The following is a 27,612-nucleotide window of genomic DNA, read 5'->3' as shown; positions in this document are numbered from 1 at the left end:
TTTATAACTAATTTAAGGATAAAATGCTAATGGAGAATATATACAAATGTATAATTTAAAATTTCAAATCCAGGGTAAATTTTTAATAGCACATATTAGTTATAAATAAGTTATGAATAAAGTGGGTATTTAATTCCATATACTAACATTAAAACATTTGTTGAATATCTAATATGAGTCAGGAACCTTTCTAGGTGTTTACACTCTAAGAGTAAAGCAAACAAAAGAAATTCATACCCTCAGAGAATTTTACATTCTAGGAGTGAGAGCAGTCAACAAACAAAGTATAATATATAGACTGTTGATGTAATAAGTGCTATGGTGAAAAATAAATAAAAGAAGGGGATACAGGGTGCCGAGGACAAAGGAAGAGTATTAAACAGTATGTTCGCAGATTTCATGAAGGTGGCATCTGGGTAAAAATCTGAAAGAGGTAAGGCAATGAGGCACGAGGATACCCAAGATCTGTGTGTTCTAGGCAGAAGAAACAGCCAGTGCGAAGACCCTGAGCCAGGAGCAAGCCCGGTGTGTTGGAAGAACAGCAAGAGACGGGAGTGGCTGGAGCAGAGGCAAGGAAAGAGAGAACATTTAGAGATGAAGTCAGAGAAAAAAGATGACTTCAACAGTCACATGAAATAAACAGACTGGTTCTGTAATCAAGCTCTTTAAGTACCTGTAATCAGGCACCTAAAAGCAAATCCATTTCTATTTATATGGTTTTTCCTAATAAAACTTAAAGAGTAAATATGAATACTTACTCTGTCATATTTAGCAACAATTTCAGCTCGCTCCTGGGCAAGTTTGAGTGCTACATCCTGGTCTGAATCTGTGGAGACATTAAATTTAGATGAACTGCCATTTAAAGAATCATAAGTTATTTAATTATAAAACTAAGACAAAACAGATCCAAGTAAAATAAAACACACATTACCAAAAATGACAAACCAGCAAAAATCAAATAAACTTAAAAGGATGAGTTAAGTATCTGTACAACCTTGAAATATCAACATATATATCATTTCAATATTATATATAACATTCAAAAGAAAGCAACTTTGTTAACATAGCATTAACTTGAGGGATATGATAAATTTTATCACTCAATCAATTTTGGATCTAATTTCAGAGAAGTAAGTATTAGAGGAGAAACTGAAAGTAAAAGCTCTAAGTTTTCAATGAAATACATTTGGGTAGACCATGAGAAGAACACTCAAGGCGGCTTTTAAAAATTAAGGGAATTTGTCCACCAAAAAAAAAGTGCTCTTACATGACAAAAATAATCATTTCTTCATTTAGCCTCTCAGGCCCTCTTTATCAATAGCCTCAAATAATTTCCTATTTTACTCTCCTACCTATCCCATACCTTTCTGTCTTTATTACCACCATGTATCTTTCAAAAACACAAATATGACAACAAAAGTAGAGATCATAACATAAAACAGTATGAATATGATTACATATCCCAAGTACCATGAATAAAAATAAAAGACCAGTGACAGACTATATAAATGGCACCTCTGATCAAGAAAAAGGACAAGCATTCCACTGGAAGATTGGGTCAAGGTCATGAGCATAAAATTCACAAGAGTAACAAGAGCAGGGACAACTATGTTTGTATTCTTACTAAGTGTCTGGAAGATAGTAAGATACTGCTAGGCAGCAGATACTAATCTGAAGAGCACTTTACAACAACAGTCTAAAATAGGTATTATATGAAGCCTATTGCACAGATGAACAAATGAGGTCTAGAGATTTGAACTAACGTGTCTTAGGTCTCAATGCTAGTCAATAGCAAAGCCAGGATTCAAATCCAGTCAGTCTTGACTCCATATAAGTATTACTTTATAACATTGATTACTAAAGGCACAAAAAAAGGACTTCCAGTTAAAGATGGCAGATGGAACACACATATCCTCCTAAAACCACACTAAAATGACAATAGAGGGATTCTTTAACCCCCACCCCAAAGGATCAGGAAATAGTAATTCCTGAGAGAAGGGTGGGGTTAAAAAGAGTTGAAGGGATGTGCAGGTGTGTAGCAGAGACTGGGTGCACAGAAGAAAACCAAATCCAAAGCAGGAAACAGATGAGGCCTAAAGCTACAGAAGCAGGAAGTGGTAATAGAGGGGCGTTATCTCACACTATACAGAAGTAAACAGAAAATGAATCAGCCCTAAGGGAGACGGCAGTGTGGAGGGAGGAATATGGAAGTCAGCTAGTTTTCAAATAAGTCTTACAGACTGCTGAATCTTTAAACCAAGTATAGCTCCCATAAAAATAAAATCTAAATTTAAAAGCCAAGACATGGAGCAGGGAGGGGAATCAAAGTCATTAAAAGCTAAAGATACACAAGTTTTAAAATATCCCCTTTGCACCTATCTCAGACTAACCAAAAAATGCAATGATATTACTCAACGCTGACAACAATGGGCGAATCTGCAGTACCTTACACTGACAGTAGAATTATAAATGCACAAATCTTTCTGGAAAGCAATTTGATAATATGTATCAAAAATCTTAAAAAGAGGCATATCCTTTACCTAACAATTCCACCGCTAGGGTTTTATGCCAATGATATCACCAAACAAGCACAAGGTTGTTTTTAATAGTAAAAATAGAAAAATGGGAATCTATAAAATTTTTAATGTTTATTTAGTAAAAAATGTTTATGCCACTGCTTTTCACAGTTAGATTATAAAGTGTGTCAATATGCTGTCCTTTGGGGCATATGTGGATACATAATAGAATGGTTCGATAAAATAACAAACATACAGACTACTTCAGATTTTCAGTGAACTAATGCAATCAGAAGTCTGAGATAATCAACTCAATTATATACATAATTCATTATCCCATTTTATATTTATGAACCTTTCTCAATTCCTTTTTCCTTCTTCTGTTGCCCAGCTTTAAAACATTACATTCACATTTTTACAGAAGGGAAGGGAAAGCAAATCAACATAAGTTAAACAAGGAAACCTGACTATGTATTAAGTTTCATTTCCATTTTCAGAACAGCTAAGCATGAATTTCCAGAGTGATTAGGCCAATTGCATGGATAAGCATTTTCTATGAATGTATTTTATACCAACATGTCCTTTATTCCTGCTACCGGTAGGAGTTGCAACTATATTTCCAACTTAACAACTAAAAGTTTAAAAGAAAAAAGGCAAAAACTAGAACTGTATGGAGTTGAGAAGTGAGATAAAGTTTCCCAAGAAAACATCATTGTGACAAACTGGAAATGTAATGCTTTACATGAATCATCTCTAGCCTAGAGATTTCCAGAAAAGAAAATCCAACTATATAACAGAAGCTGTACTGGAACTGGATGAAACTGTATCCTAATTTTATGGGAGACAGATGATATATTTTAAGATGATAAGAACAGTTGACTTGACTCTAAATCAAATAAATGTTCTATATCTTTAAATTTCTTTAGAAATTCCTCATCTTAGTATTTCTGTATGAGGAGAAAATTTTATAAATGTATTCTAAAAAAAGGGCTTGACCACCAACTTACACCATACACAAAAATAAATTCAAGATAGATAAAAGACTTAAATATAAGTCACGACACTTTAAAAGTCCTAGAGGTGAACACAGGCAGAAAAATTTCAGATATCCTACACAGCAATATTTTCAGTGATGTCTCCTAGAGCAAGGGATACAAAGGAAATAATAAACAAATGGGATTACATCGAGTTAAAAAGCTTCTGCACAGCTAAAGAAAACATCACAAAATGAAAAGGGAACCAACCATATGGGAAAATATATCTCCCAATGATACCTTGGACAAGGGTTTGATCTCCAAAATATATAAAGAACTCACATGACTCCACACCAGGAAGACAAACAACCCTATTAAAAAATGGGCAAAGGACTTGAACAGACACTTCTCCAAGGACATACAGAGGGCCCAGAGACATATGAAAAGATGCTCAGCATCACTAGCCATCAGAGAGATTCAAATTAAAACCACAATGAGATACCACTTCACAATGGTCAGAATGGCCATCATAATCAAATTAACAAACAGTAAGTGCTAGTGAGGTTGTAGAGAAAAGGGAACCCTAAACATTGGTGGGAATGCAGACTGGTGTAGCCTCTGTAGAAAACAGTATGGAATTTCCTCAAAAAAACTAAAAATGGAACTGCCTTTTGACCCAGCAATTCCACTGCTAGTATTATACCTAAGAATCCTGAAACACCAATCCAAAAGAACCTATATACCCCAATGTTCATAGCAGTGTTATTTATAATAGGCAAGTGCTGGAAACAGCCTAAGTGCCCATCAGTAACTAAGTGGATGCAACTAATTTTATAAAATACAGCCAACAAGAAGCAAACAACCTGCTTCTTTAAAGTGACTAAATGGAAATGCCAATCTTTTCAACACCAAGTTTAGAGACATTACTTAATATTCTGCATTGTGAAACAATCATCTTTAGAATAAGAAGTAGTATCCTTAAATAGAACTTTCTATAGTTAAATTATGTTTCATACTGTCTGCTCTATAGTTGAGAAGTTTATTAAGATTTACACTCAACATTGTTCATGTGTCCTTTATACATGTTCCTTGGGGAAAAAAAAGAAAAAAATTGTTGAGGGTGATAGATATTATCTTGACATTTTTAATATTGATGGTGGTGTCATGGGCATATACATATCTCAGAACTTACCAGATTATACACTTAAATATGTGCATTTTATTGGATATCAATAACACCTCAATAAAGCTATTAAAAATAAAAGAGAAAAAAAAGAATTACACTCAACACCAAACCATTATTTTATGAAATATTAAAGGGACTTATTTAAGAAAAAGAAGATCAAATCTATGAACAATAAAATGGCAACTAACACATACCTATCAACAACTAAATCTAAAAAACAAAAAAAAAAACAGAGACAGAATCATGGATACCGAGAGCATTTAATGGTTGCCAGATGGGAGGGGTGTTTGAGGGCATGGGTAAAGAGGTGAGGGGATTAAGAAATGCAAACAGGTAGTTACAGAATAGCCATGCGGATGTGAAGTACAGTATAGGAAATGGAACTTACACACATGACCTATGGACATGAACAATGGTAGGGGGATTGTGTGAGGGAGTGGAGCTTGTGGGATGGGGAGGGGAAAGGGAGAAAAATTGGTACAACTGTAACAGCATAATCAATAAAATATAAGTTAAAAAAAAGAATTACTCTCAAGTACTCCCTTTGGTTTCATTCTAATTGATTGGTTAGAAATTCCATTGCAAAAACAAACACTCTGCCCTAACACATTGACCACAGGGATATCAACAGCTGTCTTGTGTCTGTGTGCAAGTGTGCACGAAGCTCCAGGCACCTATTAAACAATGACAGCTGTGTTACTTGGTACTTACATCACATGCCATTATCAAATTTAAAAAACCTATTACATTATTCAAGTCAAATTAAATCAAATTATTTTTATTGACTTTGTATCTACTACAATGAGTTTTCAAAGTTTAAGAGGCAAATTTTAAAAAGCAAGGATAAGATATTTGGATTAAATAATACTCAATAATATAAGAAAACATCTCTGGACCCAAATTAATGGAAGAAAATTAGATCTATAGCATTTCAAGGAGCATTTTACAACGTTTTAAGAAGATCTCTAATTTAAGTAAACATAAGAACTGTTAAAAATCAAGTATCCTCCTGAATTACATGTTTTAAAAGCAGGCATTGTCACTCAGTATTACTCAATTAATCCAAAATTCTAATGAACAATTCATTCAAAGTTGTTAAGTTTCACAATCAATCCAATAAAACAAGATCGACAGCAGACCATTTTTTCCTGGTGTACATTTTGAAGGAAGCACTTTAAATATACATATCAACAATTTTACTAATTTAAAAATTACTTTACCCTTTGTTAGATACCCAGGCTGGCCTTGGAAGTTAACAACAGCTTCAGTCCTCATAGAGTAAGCTTATTTATTCCAAGATTTCATTATTATTTTACAGTTCTCAAGCACACCAAGGGTGTTAGGTGATACCCTCACACATTCTGCAACAAACTGAAACAGAAAAATGGAAGGCAGCTCTACTTTAAACTATTGGTGAAACGAGCACAAGAAAGGAGACATTTGAAATACATTCTGAGGAAGAAAAAAGACTTAGCTGTGGTTACATGGACTATAGATATTCAAACAAAGATGGTATTTGTTGAGGGTAAAAACATGTCTTTCAGGCTAGATCCCAAGTATGAACCGCACCAGCCTACACCCAGCATTCCAGCTAATAACAAACAAGGACTTTAAGCAAGCAGCTCCAGAATACGTCTTACTCTTGTACTTCAAAATCAGCCACACTCTTATTTATTAATTTTAATAAAGTTTGTCATGGAGCAACAAAGAAAATGTTTATTTAAAACAGTAAAGCTAAGTAGGAATGTTCTCCTCCTCAAATATATTTTATATTGTAGCATAATTTTAATGATAACTTTTAATGTGAAAACTCTCCTGTTTCAGACACTAAGTAAATACATGCTAATTTCTGGAAGGTTTTGGAAATTCTTAACATACCACATGTAGACAAATGAAACAAATGTTTCATGTAACAATACTTATAACTACTACAGGATGGCATTGTGAAAATTTCTATTCTATTTATTCTTTCCTTCTTCCCCTTATTGCTTCCTTCTTTTCTTCTTTTAAAAGGGTAAGGACCTACAATTTGGAAACCACTTTGCCAAATATCTCACAAGCTTAGAGAGAAGGAAAAATGTCAAGTCATATACCAAGGAATGAGAATCAGGCTGGCATCGAACTTCTTATCAGCTTGAAGATAATGAAGCACTATTGTCAAAGTTCTGAGAAAAGATGATCATGAACTGGGGATTCTATTCCAAGTCAAACTATCAATTAAGCATGAGGGAAAAATAAGAGCATTTTTAGATATCACAGGATATGGTGAGGTGAAGAATGTCCACAACAAATGTCCACATCTGAATCTCTGGAACATGTGAATGTACCTTATATGGCAAAGGAATCTGCAGATATATGGGAGATTACCCTGGATCATGCAGGTGGCACCAATGTAATTACAAGGCAACTTATAAAAGGGACACAAGAAGGTCAATCAGCCTCCACAGAGCCCTCTTCTCAACTAGGCCCCAACCTAGGTCTCCCATCCTGTATTCCGCCTTCCTAGCCCAGTTGTATCAAGAACCCTGCTAAGTCAGTTGAGTGATAGCTCCCCACCCCCAACCCCAACTTTTGATATCTGATCACCTTTGACATCTGGTCAGATTCCTCACCCACTACCTTTAATATCTGATCACCCTGGCCTGCCTTTACCAAGAATCCTGTTAAGTCATTTTAGCAAGAAGCCCCTACCCTGGATGTCTCCTCTTAGTAATCTTGCATCCACCAAACTCTTCACTCTGCGTGTTGGCTATAAATCTCTACTTGTGCTTATGTATTTGGAGTTGAGCCCAATCTCTCTCTCCTGTTATGACAGTCTCGACACCTACTGTAATAGTCCTGGATAAAGATTTCTTTACTGTTAACAAGTATCATAATAATTTTTTATTTAACACAATAAAAAAGAGGTGTAGATACAGGATCCATGAAATCTCAGGAAGCTAAAATTAGACATTTCCAGATGTGTTGTTGCCTGGAGAACAACTAACCTACATTAGAATAGGGAATACAAAGTATCTTCAGTAAGAAAGTGGATTCTAGGAAACATATAGATCATGGATCTTATTAGCAAATATAGTAAAATCTTACATATAAAAGATACCTAAAAAGGGGGTGAGAGACTATTGGAAGTCTCATAACAAGCAAAGCAGAGAGTATTAAATCAGTCAAATATGAAGTAATGTACAAAGGGAGATGTGAATTTGGCTGTGAATTTGATGGCCTATGGAAAAAGTGAGTTCATTTAACCTTGATACTTTTGACATTAGGATTATATTTCCTCCTACATACCTCATATTTCAGATTGAAGTAAATTATATTGACATTATTATGATTGCATAAGAATTTTAATTGGCTTTCAATGTTTATAATCAGTATAGACAAAGAAACTAAAACTAAACTCTGATCTGCACACAAACCATTCCAAACCTAATCCCCCATCGTAGACACAGCTGCTCTTACCTACCAAAAGTACTCTACGCATCATATAAGAATCTGCATGTATGCATGCACACTCACATATATTTAAATCTCTCCTATTCAAAAACTAGAATCATCTTATAAAGTAATCCAATACCTCACTTTCTTTTGTTTAACAATACATCTTGGCAACTGGGTATATCAACATCTACAGATCTCCCCAGTGCTGTGCCAATAAAAGTTTAGCAACTAGTTCTTGGAGGCAAGAAGTAGAGGCTGTGAGCCCAAGTTTGTGGCATCTGCCAGTTTCCATGCTGGATACTCCTACTATGGTGGCCAATATCAAGCTACCAAGGTGATGTCACTGAACACAGAGTTCAGGTTGGCTCCAATACATCAGTGCATCTACCTCAACCTTCTTAAGAGCTGTCAAGTTTCCTAATACATTAACATAATTTACTCAACCAATCCTCTCTTAGGAATTTGAACTGGAATAAACTGAGAAAGTTAATTTGTAATGGAAGTTAAATGAAACATCAGGAGGTAAAGAGACTAATAGTCGAAAGCAACCAAAGAGGCAAGCTGAAAAACTGAAAAAGCAAAAACTACGGGTAAGCTGAGAAAAAAGCAGCTGCTGCAAAGAGGAAAAGCAGAGCCATCATCAGCAAGACATTTTAGCCTAAAAAACAGCCAGCCTGCCCCTGAAGGGGCTTCATGCCTCAGATCCTGATAGCTTTCATTTCAAGTTCAATGTATTCATATGGCCCATGCTTTTTCCCCTGAAGTAATACAAATAAGTTACTCATGTCTAGGATTTGAGTTCCTTATTTCCATTTCATCTCTGAGGGTCTATGAATCAACAGTGCTTAAGCAATGGTTTCAGTTATTTGGATTGCTTCCTCAGTATTAACACTAAGAATAACACTCAGTATAACATCAAGAATAAAGATTCTTTTAGTGTTAAAATCTTAATAGGCACCACTGCTAAAACTTCAGCATTTATTTTGTCGTGCTCTAGATTCAGGCTGGAAGGAATGCTCAGTGGAGGAAGAAGCAGAATTAACTACAAAATACAACTAACAACAAACAAAATAAAGGAAAGTGCATCAGTCATAAGGGTACATAAATTCCGCTTATTTTAACAGGTCATTCTGTGAGAGATGAAGTTAAATATGGACACCTACAAGTTATATATAACTGCCCTCCCCTCAAGAAAACTTATTCTTAAACAGCATCTGGGGATACTGAGGTAGCCTAAATCAAAAGCGCCATCTGTGGTCCTGTGAGAACTGATCCAGAATCTCCTGTCCCTTTTATCCCCTCCATTGAGTTGGGGGGAGGGGGCAAGTCTATAATCCAATACTCCATTGCACTCCAGCCCAGTCCCGTTTCCATCTCTCATAACTCCGTCAATTCCATGTTAAATGCCTTACCAAAAAATCCACAACCTCAAAAACCCATTTATCTCCTTCTTTCCCCAACAGTGTAATCATCTTAGAAAAATCATCTGGCTTCCTTCCGTCCTTCTCATGTTCACTTGGGAACAACACAACAACAGAAGATTCTGGCCAGAGCTGCAATTATGAAAATAGTATAAATGATCATGATCAAAAAGGGAACAGCCCAAAACTGAAAGCTAAATGCATGAAAGAACCAATGACATAAATTCCAAAGTCCTCAAAAATGCCCAGATTTCCTCTTCAGAAGAACCACAGAAGTATCCATATACAACTTCATATTCCTCTGGTTTAATATGCATGATCTGATAAAAATAAAAGTGGTCAAAATAAATAACCTTAAATGCTCTTCAATTTTAGCTTTTATTTTAATTATCAGTGTAAATATGACTTATACCTCTCCATTCAAAATATTTCCAATATATCATTATCAGTGTCTATCAACATTTTATATAATGTTTTAAATGAATAGTGTTTAAGTTTTTAAGCAAGAAGGGTGAATGGGGTTGAGGGGAGGTATAGCAAAGTTCTCTTAGCATGATTTCCCTCCTTCCCCCAGGGACCCCCAGGACCTCTGCAGAACTGCTAGTACTACACAGACCAAGCAAGGAAGTTGTACCCACCTGCCTTCTTTTGTTACTACACTTGTAATCTAGTGCTCAAATGATTTCTCTTCCATCAGTTTCCCAACTGCCATCTCAACCTCCCTTCCATAGAGTGCCCCCCACAGTTCTCCAGGTCCTCTCTTCCTTTTACAAATAAAAAGATCAACACTTTAAAATGGGTAGGTTGTTTGTTTCATCTGTAAGCATATATTTCAAGATGCTGAGGAATAGGACACATCTCCAATATTTAAAACATAGAGCACTCAGACTCAGGTAGATATTTAATATTTGTGTAACTAAAAAATACTTTAAATTGTAGTTTTAACAATAATTCCTGAGTAATCTTTTATTAATTGCTTCCTAATTTCTATAAACATACAATTTAAGTCCTAGAAATAATTCCCAACAAGAATTCATTATAAGAGAGATAATCTTTTTCCTCAAAAAATCATGAACTGTAGACTGTTTCTAGATGATCCGCCTTACCACCGCCCATTGCCAAAGCAGTAGAACTGACCAGCCCTGCTTCTTTGATCTACTGTATTTCCAATCTAGTACTCAGTATATTTTATTTAATATTTAATATTACATCTCTTCTATTTAACTGTAATTTCTATGAACAAAGGATGGTACCTCATTCATTTTGGTATCTCTAGAACTATCATAGTGCTTACCACATGGTAGCTGCTCACTAAATATTTCTAAAAGAATAAGAAAAATTACACAAAATTAACTATTAATCTCAATTATTCAACCAGGTAAGTACTTAAAATATTAATTTGTTTTTAAAACTATTCTCTTTCAATCCAATGATCCCACTGCTGGGATTATACCCTAAGAATCCTGAAACACCAATTCAAAAGAACCTATGCACTCCTATGTTCAGGTTATTTACAATAGCCAAGTGCTGGCAACAGCCTAAGTGCCCATCAGTAAATGAGTGGATCAAAAACTGCGGTACATTTACAGAATGGAATATTATACAGCAGAAAGAAAGAAGGAACTCCTACCCTTCAGGACAGCATGGATGGTACTGGACAGCATTATGCTACATGAAATAAGCCAGGCAGTAAAAGACAAATACCATAGGATCTCACCTGTAAGTGGAACCTAATCAACAAAACAAACAAATGAGCAAAACAGAACCAGAGACTTGGAAATAAAGAACAAACTGACAGTGACCAGAGGGGAGGGAGGAGAGGGATAACAGGGAAAAGAAGGGGAAGGGCAAGCCAAGGAACACAAATAGAGGACTCATGGGCATGGACAACAGGGGGATGGGTACTGCCTGTGGGAATAGGGGGGACGGGGCTAGGGAGAGCAATGGGAAAAAAGGTGGGACAACTGTAACTGAACAACAATAAAAAAAAGATTACAAAGCAAATTAAATTTACAAGCTATTTTCCAGATATATCTTCACTGCAAAAAGTACACCTTTGCTAAAAACTCTCAGGTTTCTCATATATTTTATTCTGTTTTTAAAATTTTATTTCAAGATAGCATTTAAGATTTTATAGTCTAAAATTCAAACGTGAGAAGTCACAATCTATTTCTGATTAACACTTCTGATTATTTACTAATCCTTCATATCCTTTAAGAAACGAATGGATGGATAGATGAATGGACAGACAGAAGAATGAATAAATGTATGCCGGGGCCTTTTAAAAGATGAAGGAAACCAGAAACTTGTTTGCTCTGTCAATGTTCCAATCTACTCTTCTCCACATGCTTTCCCTTTGTCTAGCTCCCAATCTACTCAGAACTTCACAGTCTCACTTTCCTTTCTGGAAGGTCATGTTGACTCAGCTGTGTGTGCTTCCATCATGCTCCCAGTCCATGTGGAAGGACTTCAGCGAGGGTAACTCCAGAACTCTCTCCCCATTCTTCCCTTACCCCTCTCCTGGGGGCAGGACTTTTGGGGTCAAGGAGTCTGAAAGGAGCACCTGAGGAGGCTGGCTAAGTTCCTGCTTTTCTCATCCACCCTGTCCCTGGGTGACGCCCTTTGATCTGCTCTCCATGCAGGAAGGTACCTCTCCTGAGTGGAGGCCTGGAGTGGCTTGGCTGGGCTAGTCACCTAAGGAGTAAGTCTGTATAAGTCAAGATGGGCTAATAAACCCTTCCACTTCAGATCTAATGCCATGTGTCCTGCAAACAACCAAGAGAAGTCATTCTGACCTCCACCTGTAAGTCTCCTGTGTCCTATTTCTCAAAGAGAATAATATCACTACTGGTTCCTTAGAACTCCCAATCAGACTAGTAACTCCTACGTTTATGTATAAAATGATTTGCAGAGAAAAAAAAAAGATATGAAGTGATATAGTATTATTTAAATAAATACCATTACTACTGTTGAGAAACATTATTACTGGTTGTTGAATATGAGTGTAATTCCCATTTTGGGGGCAGGTCTGAATGACAAAATTGCCAACAACAGATACTTAGAACCCAAACAAGCATATGAGTCATTTTACTCACTTACATCTGCCTACACTTGCTGGCAAACTGAAGATTATACCTTAGGTGCATTTCTGCCAGTATGATCATTTTAATAGATGACACAGACTGGTTTGTAACAACTCTGTATTTGTGGATACTTTATAACCTGATTAGCTAGCACTTACTGTATGCCAGACACCATGTTGGGCATTTACAATACATAATCCCACATAATCCGCACAGCAAACCACCCACTCTGTTAGTTTTATGACTATCCCCAGTTTATGTATGGGGAGCTAAAGTGTAGAGAAATTACGTCATTCAGGCCCAATGGTAAATAAGTGGCAGAGCAGAACTTAAAAGGTCAAGCTTTCTGACTTCAAAGCCCTGTTTCTAACCACCAAGCTACCTTTCTGAAGTTTAAGCAGATGATCCTTTTATATCTTCTTACTTCTGCTAGTCCTTATGTTTCTTTTCTTAGAAACAAATCTGATTCCTGTGAATTCTTGTGAATTCTGTAACAGTTGTGATTTCTGGCTTCTAGTAGCTTTCCAATCTTATCACACTAATTTGTCAATTATTTGTGCAAAATGGAGACCAGTGGTATTGTAGAGGATCTAAGACCACTAATATGAAATATTTCTTGTGACTGTGAGCAACTGTACTGCTTCTGTTATGTTTTAAGTTGTGTGTTTTAGGAAAATAACAGGAAATAACTGAGAAATATTTTTAAAAATTGACATAATATTTACCAAATCGATACTGATGTTAACTTTACTAAAATCCTTTATGCTCTTATTTGATAATAAATCAAATGTGGTCATGATTAAATTCTATTATCACAGAAAGAATTCCGTTGAATCCACATCATTCACTTAACTTTCACAACTCTTTCAGCTCATCAGAATTATAAGCATGTACAATTCATTCATTAAAATAAAAGTTTGTGTTGAATTCAGCCCAAGCAGTTGAAGAAATTATGAAATTATAGCAAATTCTTATAGACCATATATAAGACAAAGTGATGAGAGAATTCATAGACCGCCCACCCTAACAGTAAATAACTAATTCCACAGGTAATTTGGCAGACCCTATCCTCAAGCCAATGGTAACTTTTTAACTCTTTGAATTAAAAAAGACACACAAATACCAAATTGTGCCTAAAATGGAGTACAAAAGCAAAAACTAAGTATTACCTACAACAACTGAGTAGCACACAGGAAGAATTATATTAGTACATAAATAAAAGTATGAGCTATGCAAGTATTACTTGGCCCCTGAATGCTGTTAGGTTCAAATTGGATCAGAAGACCATCAAAAACCAGCAATTTAGAACCTAATAAAACACAAGTGCTCATATCACACTGAAACTGTCATTCATTCAATCATTTCAAAAAGCAGAAGTGTCCTAAGCTCCAAGCACAGCACCACATAATTCTCACAACATGCAGTTGTATTCAACACACTTCACCAACCAAATCCTAAGAACACTGTAAGTATCTTATACATGTATGTGTGTTTAATATGATACATATTCTTTGGTACATATTCTTTACACTCTGTGACCATTAACTGTGCCAACAATGTTGTGTTAGGGTGACCTGGATAAGATTTATTTTATACTAACATCAAAAGTGCTACACATATATGAGTCTAGATGAATTAAGTACCAGCTAGGCAGCTGGGCTCCTAAATCATAGCTAGCATTTATTCTGCACAACATAAATGTTTTATATATATTATTCCATTTAATGTCCTCATATTAAAACTATGAGGTAGCTCTCATTACTGTTCATTTAACAGATGAAAAACCTGTTAAGTTAATTAACCAGCAAAGATCACACAGCTTTGAAGGTTAGAATTGGCATCTGGGACAAGGCAATAAGGCTTCAGAGTGCCTTTGAAAAAATAAAATGTCAAGCAAATGCACAAAGGTTTATCAAATGAATCTGTCAACAGGGATCCTCAAAGTAGCATTAAATAAGGGAAAGAGGCCAGCGAAATGCTCACTGGTCAATAGGAAGCCAAGGAGATGTTTCTGAATAGAAAAAAGGCCAGAAAAACTATACAGAAAATGAAGGATACTCAGGAAGGAAAATAGTTTGCTTATTAATAGCTTACATTTGTTGAGCTGTTATTATCCATCAGGCACTGTGTTAGGTACATATATTATCTCATACTCAAATAAGCCTCAAATAATACTCAAATAAGCCTATTATCATTAATATTTTTCAGATGAGAAAAGTAAAACAAAGTCAAGCACCTTTTCCAAGGCTACATTAGAGTCAGAGCCTCAATTCAAACCCACATCCGGAATGCTCCAAAGTCCGTCCTCTGCCCACTATGTTACAAAAAGTGAGAGACAGAGAGACAGAAAGAGGGAGAGAAATGTGTCTGTGTACCTTTAAATCTGTAAGGCACAAGCCCCAACCACTGATGCACAGTGATCAGGAAGTAGGTGAGTACAGTTCTGTGTGCTGAAACCCCCATGTGCTGGTTGTTTCCTCCAGCAAAATGAAAAACCTTCCAACATCTGCAAATGATGACTTCCCATATTACTTGTTCCTGTACATTTTCAGATACCCAAGTTCCCGAGGTTTTACTCTGCTGATACCATAAAGCTGCCATAGAGTTTCAGGATATAAAATAGACTTCAATAGTATCTGATTATTATAAACAAGTAAGCAAATTTTTCCAAATGTTACATTGGGACAACTAAAGATTGTTTTCATAAATGACTAGATATAATTAAGCTGCTTTTTTTTTTATGCTGTACTAGTTATCAACTGCCAGGCCCTGGGCAGAAAATAGGGAAACATGAGCTCCCCACCAGTGGATTTCAGTCTTGGACTTATACTCTCTATTCAGTATAACCCAATTCTACTGTCGTTTTTCAAACCCTTTAAAAACACATATTTATTTTTTTCTATATACAACACATATGTTCTTCAGAGTGAAAATTCATTAACTCTAAAGTATATCAAACTTTAAAAAAACACTACAACCAGCAGTTTGTTAATATATAAATATTGTACAAAGACTTGAGTATTTTCCTGACAAAGAAATCTTAATAAAGCAAAATCAATTATCGTTCACAAAAGCTAAATGAATGGGGAACAAATTTATTACGTCAGTATCTCAACAGAGGAACAGCTTTTCACACAACATCTACTTACTAACATTAGTGTGTCAGTTCAATTTGAATATCATCCTGGAACATAAATGTGCATAATTTAAAGAAAGAGTAGACACCTCCAAAAATTCTTAGCTCTTGACTTATGTAAATATCAAATACAAGAGAAAGAATTTCAGCCTGAGTTAGAGAAAAATCAGCACTGTAACACATTAATATTACAGTTATCTTCAATGAGTAATAGTCTAGGACCAAGGAACAAGTCTTCTTCACTTCTGGCATTTTGTTGGTTACCAGAAGGGTAGGTAACAAAGTTTCTTTAGCTTTATATGGAGACAACATTTGAAAAATAATTCTATAATTGGCCACAACTGTTGTAGTCCAGTGTTTATCCAGCAGAAATGGAGGGCCAACACGCATCCAGCACCCTGCCATGGAAGCGGACGATCAGGGAACCTGCCCAAGGTGGCCGGGATTTCAAACACCACACTGTGATAAAAGCTTCAAGAGTATGCTGTGGGAACATGGCAGAGGGAAAAATGGGTTCTGGTTGGGAAAGTCAGGAAAGACTTGAAAAAGGTGACCTTTAATTTGACATCCCGGCTGGATTTGACAATGTAAAATATTTCCTTGGTCTTGAAATTCACTGCCTAAATCATACAACTTTCCCTTACTTCTATTTCCCTTGCTATTTTTCCTCAATATTCTGTGTTAATTCCTTCCCTTCTGCTTATTCTTTTAATATAAGTTTGTTAGGATTTGCTCTCTCGGAGTTGCCCTCATCTCATCCTTGTCATTTGAAAATTTCAACATTGGAGCAACTCCGAAGGTCATGACATGTGGAAGTTGGCAGTCTTCCTGAGGAATGAATTTGAACCATGGACTGTGTGTATGAAAGCCGGTCACCTGCCTAGTGAAGGAGCCTAGCTGCCTAGCCTGTGCCTATCAAAGTAGCTTTGTTTTTCTCTACTCATTATCAAAAACACACTAAATCCCATGATCAGAGTGAAATGAAACACAGCAAAGCATACAATGTAATGGCCTCAAAAAGAAAACAATTAATATTTTCTAAGCAGTTCTGAATTGAGGGATTTGCTAAGGTCAGGGACCTGGGCCCAGGATCCCAAGGACACCAGATGGCCAGAAGAAACACCAGATAAGCCAACCAGAATGTCACCGCCCCTCCACTCCATGCTCAAAAAATGCAGAATTGTATCTGCCTCCTAACTGTTGCTTCTCCTACCCTGACATGGGAAATTCCACGAGCCCACCCTTTACAAAAGGTCCACCTTTTCATTGCAAGCCAGCTTATAAAAGCAGCCAAGCAGAGCCAGCCCCATGTGCTCGACAAGCATAAGCCTAATGAAATCTGTCTGGAAATTTCTCTGGAGTTTCCCCTTGATTTCTATTTTGGGGAACCCAAGAACCCTAAAGCTATTAACAACACAACATAAACCCTCTAGATGTGCTCTACAGATGTCTTAAATGATGGCTATCACCACAACTGTGACATCCAAGAACTAGAGTTACTCCAATACCAAACAATAAAACAATAAATCAAATAATACGGAAAATAAAACAAACAAACAAACAAACAAAAAGGTGAACAGAAAAAAGACTGGTTCCCTTAAGATTAAGACAAACGGACAAGAAGGGCATGTACTTTCACCACTCTTACTCAACATAGTTCTAGAAGTTCTAGCCATAGCGATCAGACAAGAAAAAAAAATGGCATCTAAATTGAGAAGGAAGAAGTAAAACTGTCATTGTTTGCAGACAACATGACAGTATGCATAGAAAACCCTACAGTCTCCACTAAAAAACTACTTGACCTAATAAGTGAATTTGGGAAACTAGCATGATACAAAGTCAATATTCAGAAATTGATTGCATTTTTGTACACCAACAATGAACTATCAGAAAGAGGAACTAGGAAAAATATCCCATTTACTATAGCAACAAGAAAAATAAAGTACGTAGGGATAAAGTTAACCAAGGAGGTAAAAGACCTAAACTCAGACAACTACAGAACACTGAAGAAAGAAATTAAGGAAGATACAAATAAATGGAAGCATATACCCTATTCATGGACTGGAAGAATTAACATCATTAAAATGTCCATACTACCCAAAGCAATCTACAGATTCAATGCAATCCGTAATAAAATATCAACACCATATTTCACTGATCTAGAACAAATAGTCCAAAGATTTATATGGAATCAAAAAAGACCCCCAAAGAGCCTCAGCAATCTTGAGAAAGAAGAACAAAGTGGGAGGGATCACAATACCTGATATAAATCTATATTACAAGGCCACTGTAATAAAAACAGCCTGGTACTGGCGTAAGAACAGACACATAGATCAATGGAACAGAATAGAGAGCCCAGAAATAAACCCATGTCTCTATGGTCAATTAATATTTGGCAAAGGGGCATGAGCATATCATGGAGTAAAAATGGCCTCTTCAATAAATGGTGCTGGAAGAACTAGACTGGTACATGCCAAAAAATGAAACCATACCACCAACTGACAGCATACACTAGAATAAACTCAAAATGGATAACAGACTTAAATACAAGTCATGGTACCATAAAAGTCCTAGCAGAAAACATAAGCAGTAAAATTTCAGATATCCCACATAGCAATATTTTTGCTGATATATCTCCTAGGGCAAGGAAAAAAGAAACAAATAGGACTACATCAAATTAAAAAGCTCCTGCGTGGCTAAAGAAATCATCATCAAAATGAAAAGGGAACTGACTATATGGGAAAACATATTAGCCAATGGTATATTGAACAAGGGTTGAATCTCCAAAATTTATAAAGAACTCATACAATTCAATACCAGAAAGACAAAAAATCCAATTGAAAAATGGGCAAAGGATCTGAATAGACACTTCTCTAAGGAGGACATACAGATGGCCATAGGCATATGAAACATCACTAGCCATCAGAGAGATGCAAATTAAAGCCACAGTGAAATATCACCTCACTCCTGTCAGAATGGCTATCATTAAAAAATGAACAAACAACAAATGTCGGCAAGGTTGTGGAGAAAATGGAACCCTCGTGCAGTGTTGGTGGGAATGCAGACTGGTAAAGCTACTGTGGAAAGCAGTATGAAATTTCCTCAAAAAATTAAACATGTAACTGCCTTTTGACCCAGTAATTCCACTGCTGGGAATGTACCTGAAGAATCCTGAAATACCAATTCAAAAGAAACTATGCACCCCTATATTCATATTGTAAATAGTAGTGCTATTTATAATAGCCAAGTGCTGGAAGAAGCTTAAGTGCCCATTAGTAAATGAGTGAATCAAAAAACTGTGGTACACTATGCAGCAGAAAGAAAGAACTCCTACATTTTGTGACAGCATGAATGGAACTGGAGAATATTAAGCTAAATGAAATAAGCCATATGCCATGTTATCTCACTTATAAGAAGAATCTATGAACAAAGTAAACTAATGAGCAAAACAGAACTAGAGATGTGGAAACAGAAGAGATGATAGTGGACACAGTGGATGTGGGAGGGGGATAATGGTGGAAAGAAGGGGAAGTGACTAGTCAAAAAACATGTATGAATGACCCATGGACATGGGCAACACTGTGGGGACTGACTGAGGAAGCAGGGAGCAGGCTGGGCGGAAGAGGGCAAAGGGGGAAAAATTGCAACAGCTGTAATAGAATAAAAGTAAAAAAAAAAAAAAAAAGGAAAAAAGATCAGAATGAGATGCTCCAAAATGTTAACAAACATTTTAACTTCCAAGAGGAGAAAATATGGATAATTTATTTTCTCGCTACAATTTTGTATTTTTTGAATGATCAATAAAATGCATATATTAATTTCATTATAAAATATATATTTAAAAATACAAGGACAGATCACATTGATACCATAAACTACAAAATTTTTGTAAAAAGTTTCCAGACATAATTTTAAGCTTTTTTAAATAAAAAGCTGGAAAACAAACTTGCTCCCCAGTGTTCTATAAGGTTTGTAGAGCAAGTTACAAAACAATTTTTGGGGGGAAAAAAGTCATCTACAGTCATCAAAATAATTTTGCCCTATCTCCATGAATACCTAAAAATTCAATTTGGAATTCTTAGTAATCAGTCATATAAGTGAATGAAGATCAGATTAAGAATATAAAGACCATTTTCAACAGCATGGACAGACCTAGAGGATATTACGCTAAGTGAAATAAATCAGTCAGAAAAAGGCAAATATCACAATTTGTCACTTACATGTGGAATTTAAAGAATATAAAGGAACAAACAAAACAGAAACAGATTTATAGATACAGAGAACAGATTGACAGTTGCCAGAAGATGGGGATGGGGGTCGGGGTGGGGGTGGGAATGGAAGGTTGGGGTACTGGGTGAAAAAGGTAAACGGACTAAGGAGTACAGATTTGTACTTACATAATAAGTCATGGGGATGTTAAGTACAGCATACGAAATATTGTCAATAATATTGTATATTCAAGGGAGCCCCAATAAGATTAGCAACTGACTTCTCAATGGAAACGCTCCAAGCCAGAAGAGAATGGCAAAAAATATTCCAAGTAATGAGAACCAGAGGCCTCCAACCAAGACTACTTTACCCAGCAAGGCTCTCAATCAAGGTAGAAGGCCAAATAAAGAGCTTCCCAGACAAAAGAAGTCGAAAAGAATACACCTCCACCAAACCAGCTCTGCAAGAGATGCTAAAGGGACTGCTTTAAGGAAAGGAAGGAAAAGAGAAAGACAGAGGACCACAGGTAGGAAATAATGGCAATGAATAACTACCTATCGATAATAACCTTAAATGTAAATGGATTAAGTGCTCCAATCAAAAGACGTAGAATAGCTGAATGGATAAGAAAACATGACCCACACATATGCTGCCTACGAGAGACCCATCTCAGGACAAAAGACTTACACAGACTGAATGTGAAGGGCTGGAAACAAATTTTCCAAGCAAACGGACAGGAAAAAAAAGCAGGGGTAGCAATACTCATATCAGACAAAATAGACTTCCATAGAAGGGCCATAAAGAGAGACCCAGAAGGTCACTTCATAATACTCAAAGGAAGAATCCACCAAGAAGACATAAACATTGTAAATATATATGCACCCAACATAGGAGCACCCAAATACATAAAGAAAATCTTGGAGGATTTCAAGAAAGATATTGACAGCAACACAATTATAGTAGGGGACTTTAACACCCCACTATCAAAAATGGACAGGTCTTCCAAACAAAATATCAACAAAGATATTGTGTCACTTAACAATACCCTAGAGGAAATGGACTTAACTGATATATACAGAGCTTTTCATCCCAAAGAAGCAAAAGACACATTCTTTTCAAGTGTCCATGGAACTTTTTCAAAGATAGACCACATGATAGGACACAAAGCAAGCCTCAACAAATTCAAGAAAATTGAAATCATATCAAGCATTTTCTCTGACCACAAGGGACTGAAACTAGAAAGAAACCCCAAAGGAAAAACGCCAAACACTCAAAATCATGGAGACTGAATACCATGCTATTAAACAATGAATGGGTCAAGAACGAGATTAGGGAAGAAATCAAAAACTTCCTGGAAACAAATGAAAATGAACTCACAACAACCCAAAACCTATGGGACACAGCAAAGGCAGTCCTGAGAGGGAAGTTCATAGCAATACAGGCCTACCTTAAGAAGTTAGAAACAGTTCAAACAAACAACCTAACCCTATGCCTACAAGAACTGGAGGAACAACAACAAAGACAGCCCAGAGCAAGCAGAAGGAAGGAAATAACCAAGATCAGAGCAGAACTAAATGACATAGAGACTAAAAGCACAATTGTAAGGATCAATGAATCCAGGAGCTGGTTCTTTGAAAAGATAAACAAAATCGACAAGCCTTTAAGTAGGCTCATCAAGAAGAAAAGAGAGAGGATCCAAATAAACAGAATTAGAAATGAAAGAGGAGAGATTACAACTGATACCACAGAAATACAAAGGATTGTAAGAAATTACTATGAAGACCTGTATGCTAAGAAATTTGAAAACCTAGATGAAATGGACACATTTCTAGAAAAATATAATCTTCCAAAACTGAATGAAGAAGAAGCAGAAAACCTGAACAGACCAATAACAGCAAAGGAAATTGAAGCAGTCATCAAAAAACTCCCATCACACAAAAGCCCTAGACCAGATGGTTTCACAGGAGATTTCTACAAAGCATTTAAGGAAGAGCTAACCCCTATCCTTCACAGACTATTCGAAAAAATCCAAACTGATGGAAGACTCCCAAACTCTTTTTATGAAGCCAACATCATCCTAATCCCAAAACCAGATAAAGACACAACAAAGAAAGAAAACTTCAGGCCAATATCGCTGATGAACATAGACGCTAAAATTCTCAACAAAATATTAGCAAACCGCATCTAGCAATATATTAAAAAGATCATCCACCATGACCAAGTGGGATTCATCCCAGGGATGCAAGGATGGTACAATATTCGCAAATCAATAAACATAATACATCACATCAACAACAGCAAAGACAAAAATCACATGATTATATCAATAGATGCGGAAAAAGCGTTCGATAAGATACAGCACCCATTTCTGATAAAAACACTCAGCAAAGTGGGAATAAAGGGAGCAGTTCTCAACATAATAAAGGCCATATATGAGAGACCTACAGCCAACATCACACTCAATGGACAAAAACTTAGAGCTTTCCCACTAAGATCAGGAACAAGACAAGGATGCCCTCTCTCACCACTCCTATTCAACATAGTATTGGAAGTCCTAGCCACAGCAATCAGACAAGAAAAAGCAATAAAAGGCATCCAAATTGGAAAGGAGGAAATGAAACTGTCACTGTTTGCAGATGACATGATAGTGTACATGGAAAACCCTATAGACTCCACCAAAAAACTACTCGACCTAATAAATGAATTCGGCAAAACAGCTGGATACAGAGTCAATACTCAGAAATCAAAGGCATTCCTGTACACCAGCAATGAAACTGCAGAAACAGAAATCAGGAAAAAAATCCCATTCGATTTAGCAACAAGAAAAATAAAGTACCTAGGAATAAACCTAACCAAGGAGGTAAAAGACCTGTACTCAGAAAACTACACAACACTGAAGAAAGAAATTAAGGAAGATACAAACAAATGGAAGCATGTACCATGTTCATGGATTGGAAGAATTAACATCATCAAAATGGCCATACTACCCAAAGCAATTTATAGATTCAATGCAATCCCTATTAGAGTACCCATGACATATTTCACAGATATAGAACAAACATTTCAGAAATTCATATGGAACCATAAACAACCTCAAATAGCTGCAGCAATTTTGAGAAAGAAGAACAAAGCAGGAGGGATCACAATACCTGATACCAAACTGTATTACAAGGCCACTGTAATCAAAACAGCCTGGTACTGGCATAAAAACAGGCACATAGACCAATGGAACAGAACAGAGAGCCCAGAAATAAACTCAAGTCTATACGGTCAATTAATATTTGACAAAGGAGGCAGGAGCATAAAATGGAGCAAAAACAGCCTCTTCAACAGATGGTGTTGGGAGATCTGGACAGCTACGTGCAAAAAAATGAAACTTGATCACCAACTTACGCCATACACGAAAATAAACTCAAGGTGGATAAAAGACTTAAATATAAGTCGTAACACCATAAAAGTCCTTGAGGAAAACATTGGCAGGAAGATCTCAGACATTCCATGCAGCAACATCCTCACAGACACGTCCCCTAAAGCAAGGGACATAAAGGAAAGAATAAACAAATGGGACCTCATCAAAATAAAAAGCTTTAGCATGGCTAAAGAAAACAGCACCAAATTACAAAGAGAACCAACAGTATGGGAAAACATATTTGCCAATGATACCTCAGACAAGGGCCTGATCTCCAAAATATATAAAGAACTCACACGACTCCACTCCAGGAAGAAAAACAACCCAATTAAAAAATGGGCAAAGGACTTGAACAGACACTTCTCCAAGGAAGACATACAGAGGGCCCAGAGACATATGAAAAGATGCTCAACATCACTAGCCATCAGAGAGATGCAAATTAAAACCACAATGAGGTATCATCTCACACCAGTCAGAGTGGCCAACATAAACAAATCCACAAACAAATGTTGGAGAGGATGCGGAGAAAAGGGAACCCTAGTGTACTGTTGGTGGGAATGCAGACTGGTGAGGCCACTGTGGAAAACAATATGGAATTTCCTCAGAAAACTAAAAATGGAACTGCCCTTTGACCCAGCAATTCCACTGCTGGGATTATACCCTAAGAACACTGAAACACCAATCCAAAAGAACCTGTGCACCCCAATGTTCATAGCAGCACAATTTACAATAGCCAAGTACTGGAAGCAACCGAAGTGCCCATCAGCAAACAAGTGGATCCAAAAACTATGGTATATTTACAGAATGGAATTCTACGCAGCAGAGAGAAAGAAGGAGCTTATACCCTTTGCAACAGCATGGATGAAACTGGAGAGCATTATGCTAAGTGAAGTAAGCCAGGAGGTGAGGAACAAATACCATATGATCTCACCTTTAACTGGAACATAATCAATAGAAGAAAAAAGCAAACAAAACATAACCAGAGACATTGAAGTTAAGAACAATCTAACAATAGCCAGGGCGGGGGGGGGGGGGCGGCGGGGACAGTTGGAAGAGGGGATTACAGGAACTACTATAAAGGACACATGGACAAAACCAAGGGGGAGGGTGGAGGTGGGGGAGGGAGATGGGTTCACCTGGGGTGGGGTGGAGGAATGGGGAGAAAAGGCATACAACTGTAATTGAATAACAATAAAAATTAAAATAATAATAATAATAATAATATTGTATATTATGTATGGTGCCACTTGGGTACTGGAAATATCAGGGGGAATACTTTATAAAACACATGATTGTCTAACAAATATGGTGAACAACTGAAACTAACAAAAATAATATTGGATGTAAAAATAAAAAAGAATATAAAGACAAGCTTTCCCTTGGAAAAATGAGATGGCTCAAATTTTATGATATTCATTAATTCAAAACTATTCAGCATCATTTATTGCCACTGTACCTAGCTACTGTGAATACAAGTAAAACAAAGTTCCTCAAAAAGATCAGTCTCCTGAGGCAGTCAGACACATAAGGAATCAACTATAAATAATATAATAAATACCCCTTAACAGAAGTCTTTTTAAAATACTATGGAAAAGCTAATCAACAAGAAGCAAAGTCAAGAAAAGACTTCATCTGCAAGCAACATTTGAGCCAGGCCTTAAAAAATGGTAGAAATGCACCATTTGGACAAAAAAGCCATGATGTCTTAATGAAAAGCTAGGGTCTGCAACAACAGGTACATCTATTTCAACAGCACTCATCTCAATAGTCACATTGGCAGGGAAGACAGGTCTCAAAATCACACCATTTCTCCCTCCCGTCCTTTTGTTTCATATTATCCCACTCACCACAACTGGAGCAGAAGGTAATCCGTTGAAACAAAAGTTAAGTGTATGTAAGAAAACAGTTAAAAAGGAAAAGATTTAGGGATTAGAGATTACTTTAAGGCCATAAATAAAGTAAAATTAACTTGGTAAAAATTTAACAATTCATGTTTTGATAATATACTAGCATACCATTATTACCCGGGTCTCTCAGAACTGAATGACTAAGATAATGGCAACTGTCAGCGTTGGTTTAATGCTGCTAATTCTGCTCAAAACCAAATTTAAAAACACATCTAAGCACATCCAAATACATATTCCTTCAATTTTATGAAATGTATATATGATCTGCCATAGATATTATCTTCCCAAAATTGAATATATTTGAGAAAAATAGTAGTAGTAGAATGTAGATGTCCAACAAAACTTGTACCACTTATACCACTATATTCAGGATTTTAAAAAAATTTTTCTTAAATGCAACTGATACATGACAGAAAAGGAAAGTGCTGCCACTGGGCTCCAGGTGACATCCTGTCTAGAGATCCTGAAAATTCCCATCTAGGATTATTTACAGTGATCTATCCATTCCATTCCCATCCCAATGCCCTGCCCTCAATTACCTGGCCAAAAACTTACACATAGATTCAATCAGTTTCTAAATCTACTTTTTACACACCACAGTAAAACTCTTTTAAAAAGTCATTAAGAGAGAAAAGGAACCTTTCCCAGACTGATGTACTTGATGAGTTATGCCAATTTCCACAAGAAATATCACCATAACCAAGGCGGTTGACTATAAATAAAAACACATTTTATATAAAAGAGCTGCCATCCTTCTCATGGTGCAAAATATTTCTTAGAAAGCACTGTCTTCAACTCTTCGAGTAAATACCTGAAATTAAAGAAGGCATTTATAACAGCAACACCAATTCCTCTTTTATAAGTAAACACGCATAACCACCTTCACAACGCAGCAAAAAAGACTGGAAACAAAATACCAATTGAGCTATTAAAAATCATGAGACAAAATTATGTACTTATTTAAAATGATTCCCAAGATGTATTGTAAACAGGAAAAAAAAGGTTCAAAACAGTTAGTTGCACAACACACGGTTGGGGGTTAGGGATGCACATAAATGCACAAAGTTAATAGTGCTCATCCTGGGGAGGTTTAAAGTAGATGACTGAATGACACTTATTTTTCACTGGATAGCCTTTAGTACATCTTCAATCGTTTACAATGTACATGTACCACCTACTTAAGCATAGCAACATAAAAAACCTTTTAGCAATTGTAAAGATAATTCATGTTAAAAGAAAAATTCCTCCACAGGAGAGGGTTGAAGATATAACACTACTCCAACATAGCTACTTCTACATACACAATAGGTTCCCTTCTCTACCACACCCTTCTTTCAGCCCCCTGTGATTGGAAACATTAGGAGGGTCAAGAATAAGCCACCTCAGCTTTTTCATACTTTCACATTCCAGTTTTTTTTTTACTGCTCTAAAAGAAAGGAAAAATATAAATTCAGAGATAGAAACTATGTCCAAGTGTGTAATTACTTCTTTCCTGTGACCATAAGACCAATTAATACTTTCTCTTCCAGCGGGCCATGCAGGCAGGGAGCTGTGACGGTGCAGAAAGGAAGATTAAGTATCTCTATTCTACCTTCTCAATATATGAGTAGAAAACCTGGCCCAGAAAAGCATATCCTTACTCACTACAATAATTTGTAAAAGGGTCAGCACTTTACTGAGAATTGCAAAAATTAAACAAAGAATAAAAATTAAACAAAGCTAAAGTCATTACATTTTATGCAATTAAGGGCCGTTCAAATACTTTAAAAATAAGTACAAGCCAAATAACAAAAGTTATAGGAGAATCTGCCTCAGTAGATCACACTACATCTTTCCTGATAATTCACTTACCAAATGAGATTTTTACTGCTGATAAATTTGGTTTGTTTTAAAATTGATTTCTTATAGGGCTCTCTCATTTACAGGATTTTCAAAGTCCTTCAAAGCCCTTTACAGGGTATGTTTTCCCTTTAACTCATATTTTCATAAGACACTGATTTTACCAAATATAATTTTGCCAACAGAAGTCCTTTTCAAGAATGTAGCTTCAATAAACTTGCTGACAAATAGATTACATTGCCAACATTATGAGTGGTAAGTTAATTTAATTGACCATTTTCAATAGAGCCAATCTAGTAGGTTCTTTGTTTTCCAAAAAGCCATCAATGCATTGACAGTTTCACAAACTCACTATGTGCAGGGCTATTTGCAAGTACTGAGAAAAACAGACTTTAAGACATATTATCTGCCCTAAAGATGTTTACAATTTTGTAAGTAAATAAAAGAACCCTTACCATAAGAGATGTGTTCGCCCCAGAAACTAACCAGCAATG

At 36.2% G+C, this 27,612-nt stretch overlaps 1 protein-coding gene across 3 annotated transcripts in view; it reads right to left on the bottom strand.

Annotated features, from left to right (window-relative positions):
• USP6NL (USP6 N-terminal like) overlaps positions 1-27,612 on the bottom strand; it is a 174,945-nt gene that overhangs the window by 64,690 nt on the left and 82,643 nt on the right. For 2 of the 3 annotated variants that reach the window (XM_024580458.4, XM_024580467.4), the window contains one exon: positions 759-826. In XM_024580458.4, coding sequence (XP_024436226.2) covers positions 759-826 — 68 coding nt within the window. Of the gene's footprint in view, positions 1-758; positions 827-5,896; positions 6,103-27,612 lie in introns of those variants that run through there. The other variant, XM_024580449.4, reaches the window with a different exon arrangement.

The sequence above is a fragment of the Desmodus rotundus genome, chromosome 4 (genome assembly GCF_022682495.2).
Source record: "Desmodus rotundus isolate HL8 chromosome 4, HLdesRot8A.1, whole genome shotgun sequence".
In the NCBI taxonomy this organism is placed as follows: domain Eukaryota; kingdom Metazoa; phylum Chordata; class Mammalia; order Chiroptera; family Phyllostomidae; genus Desmodus; species Desmodus rotundus.
Note: the sequence above shows the minus strand (reverse complement) of the source record. Positions and strands in the feature narration are given on the sequence as shown.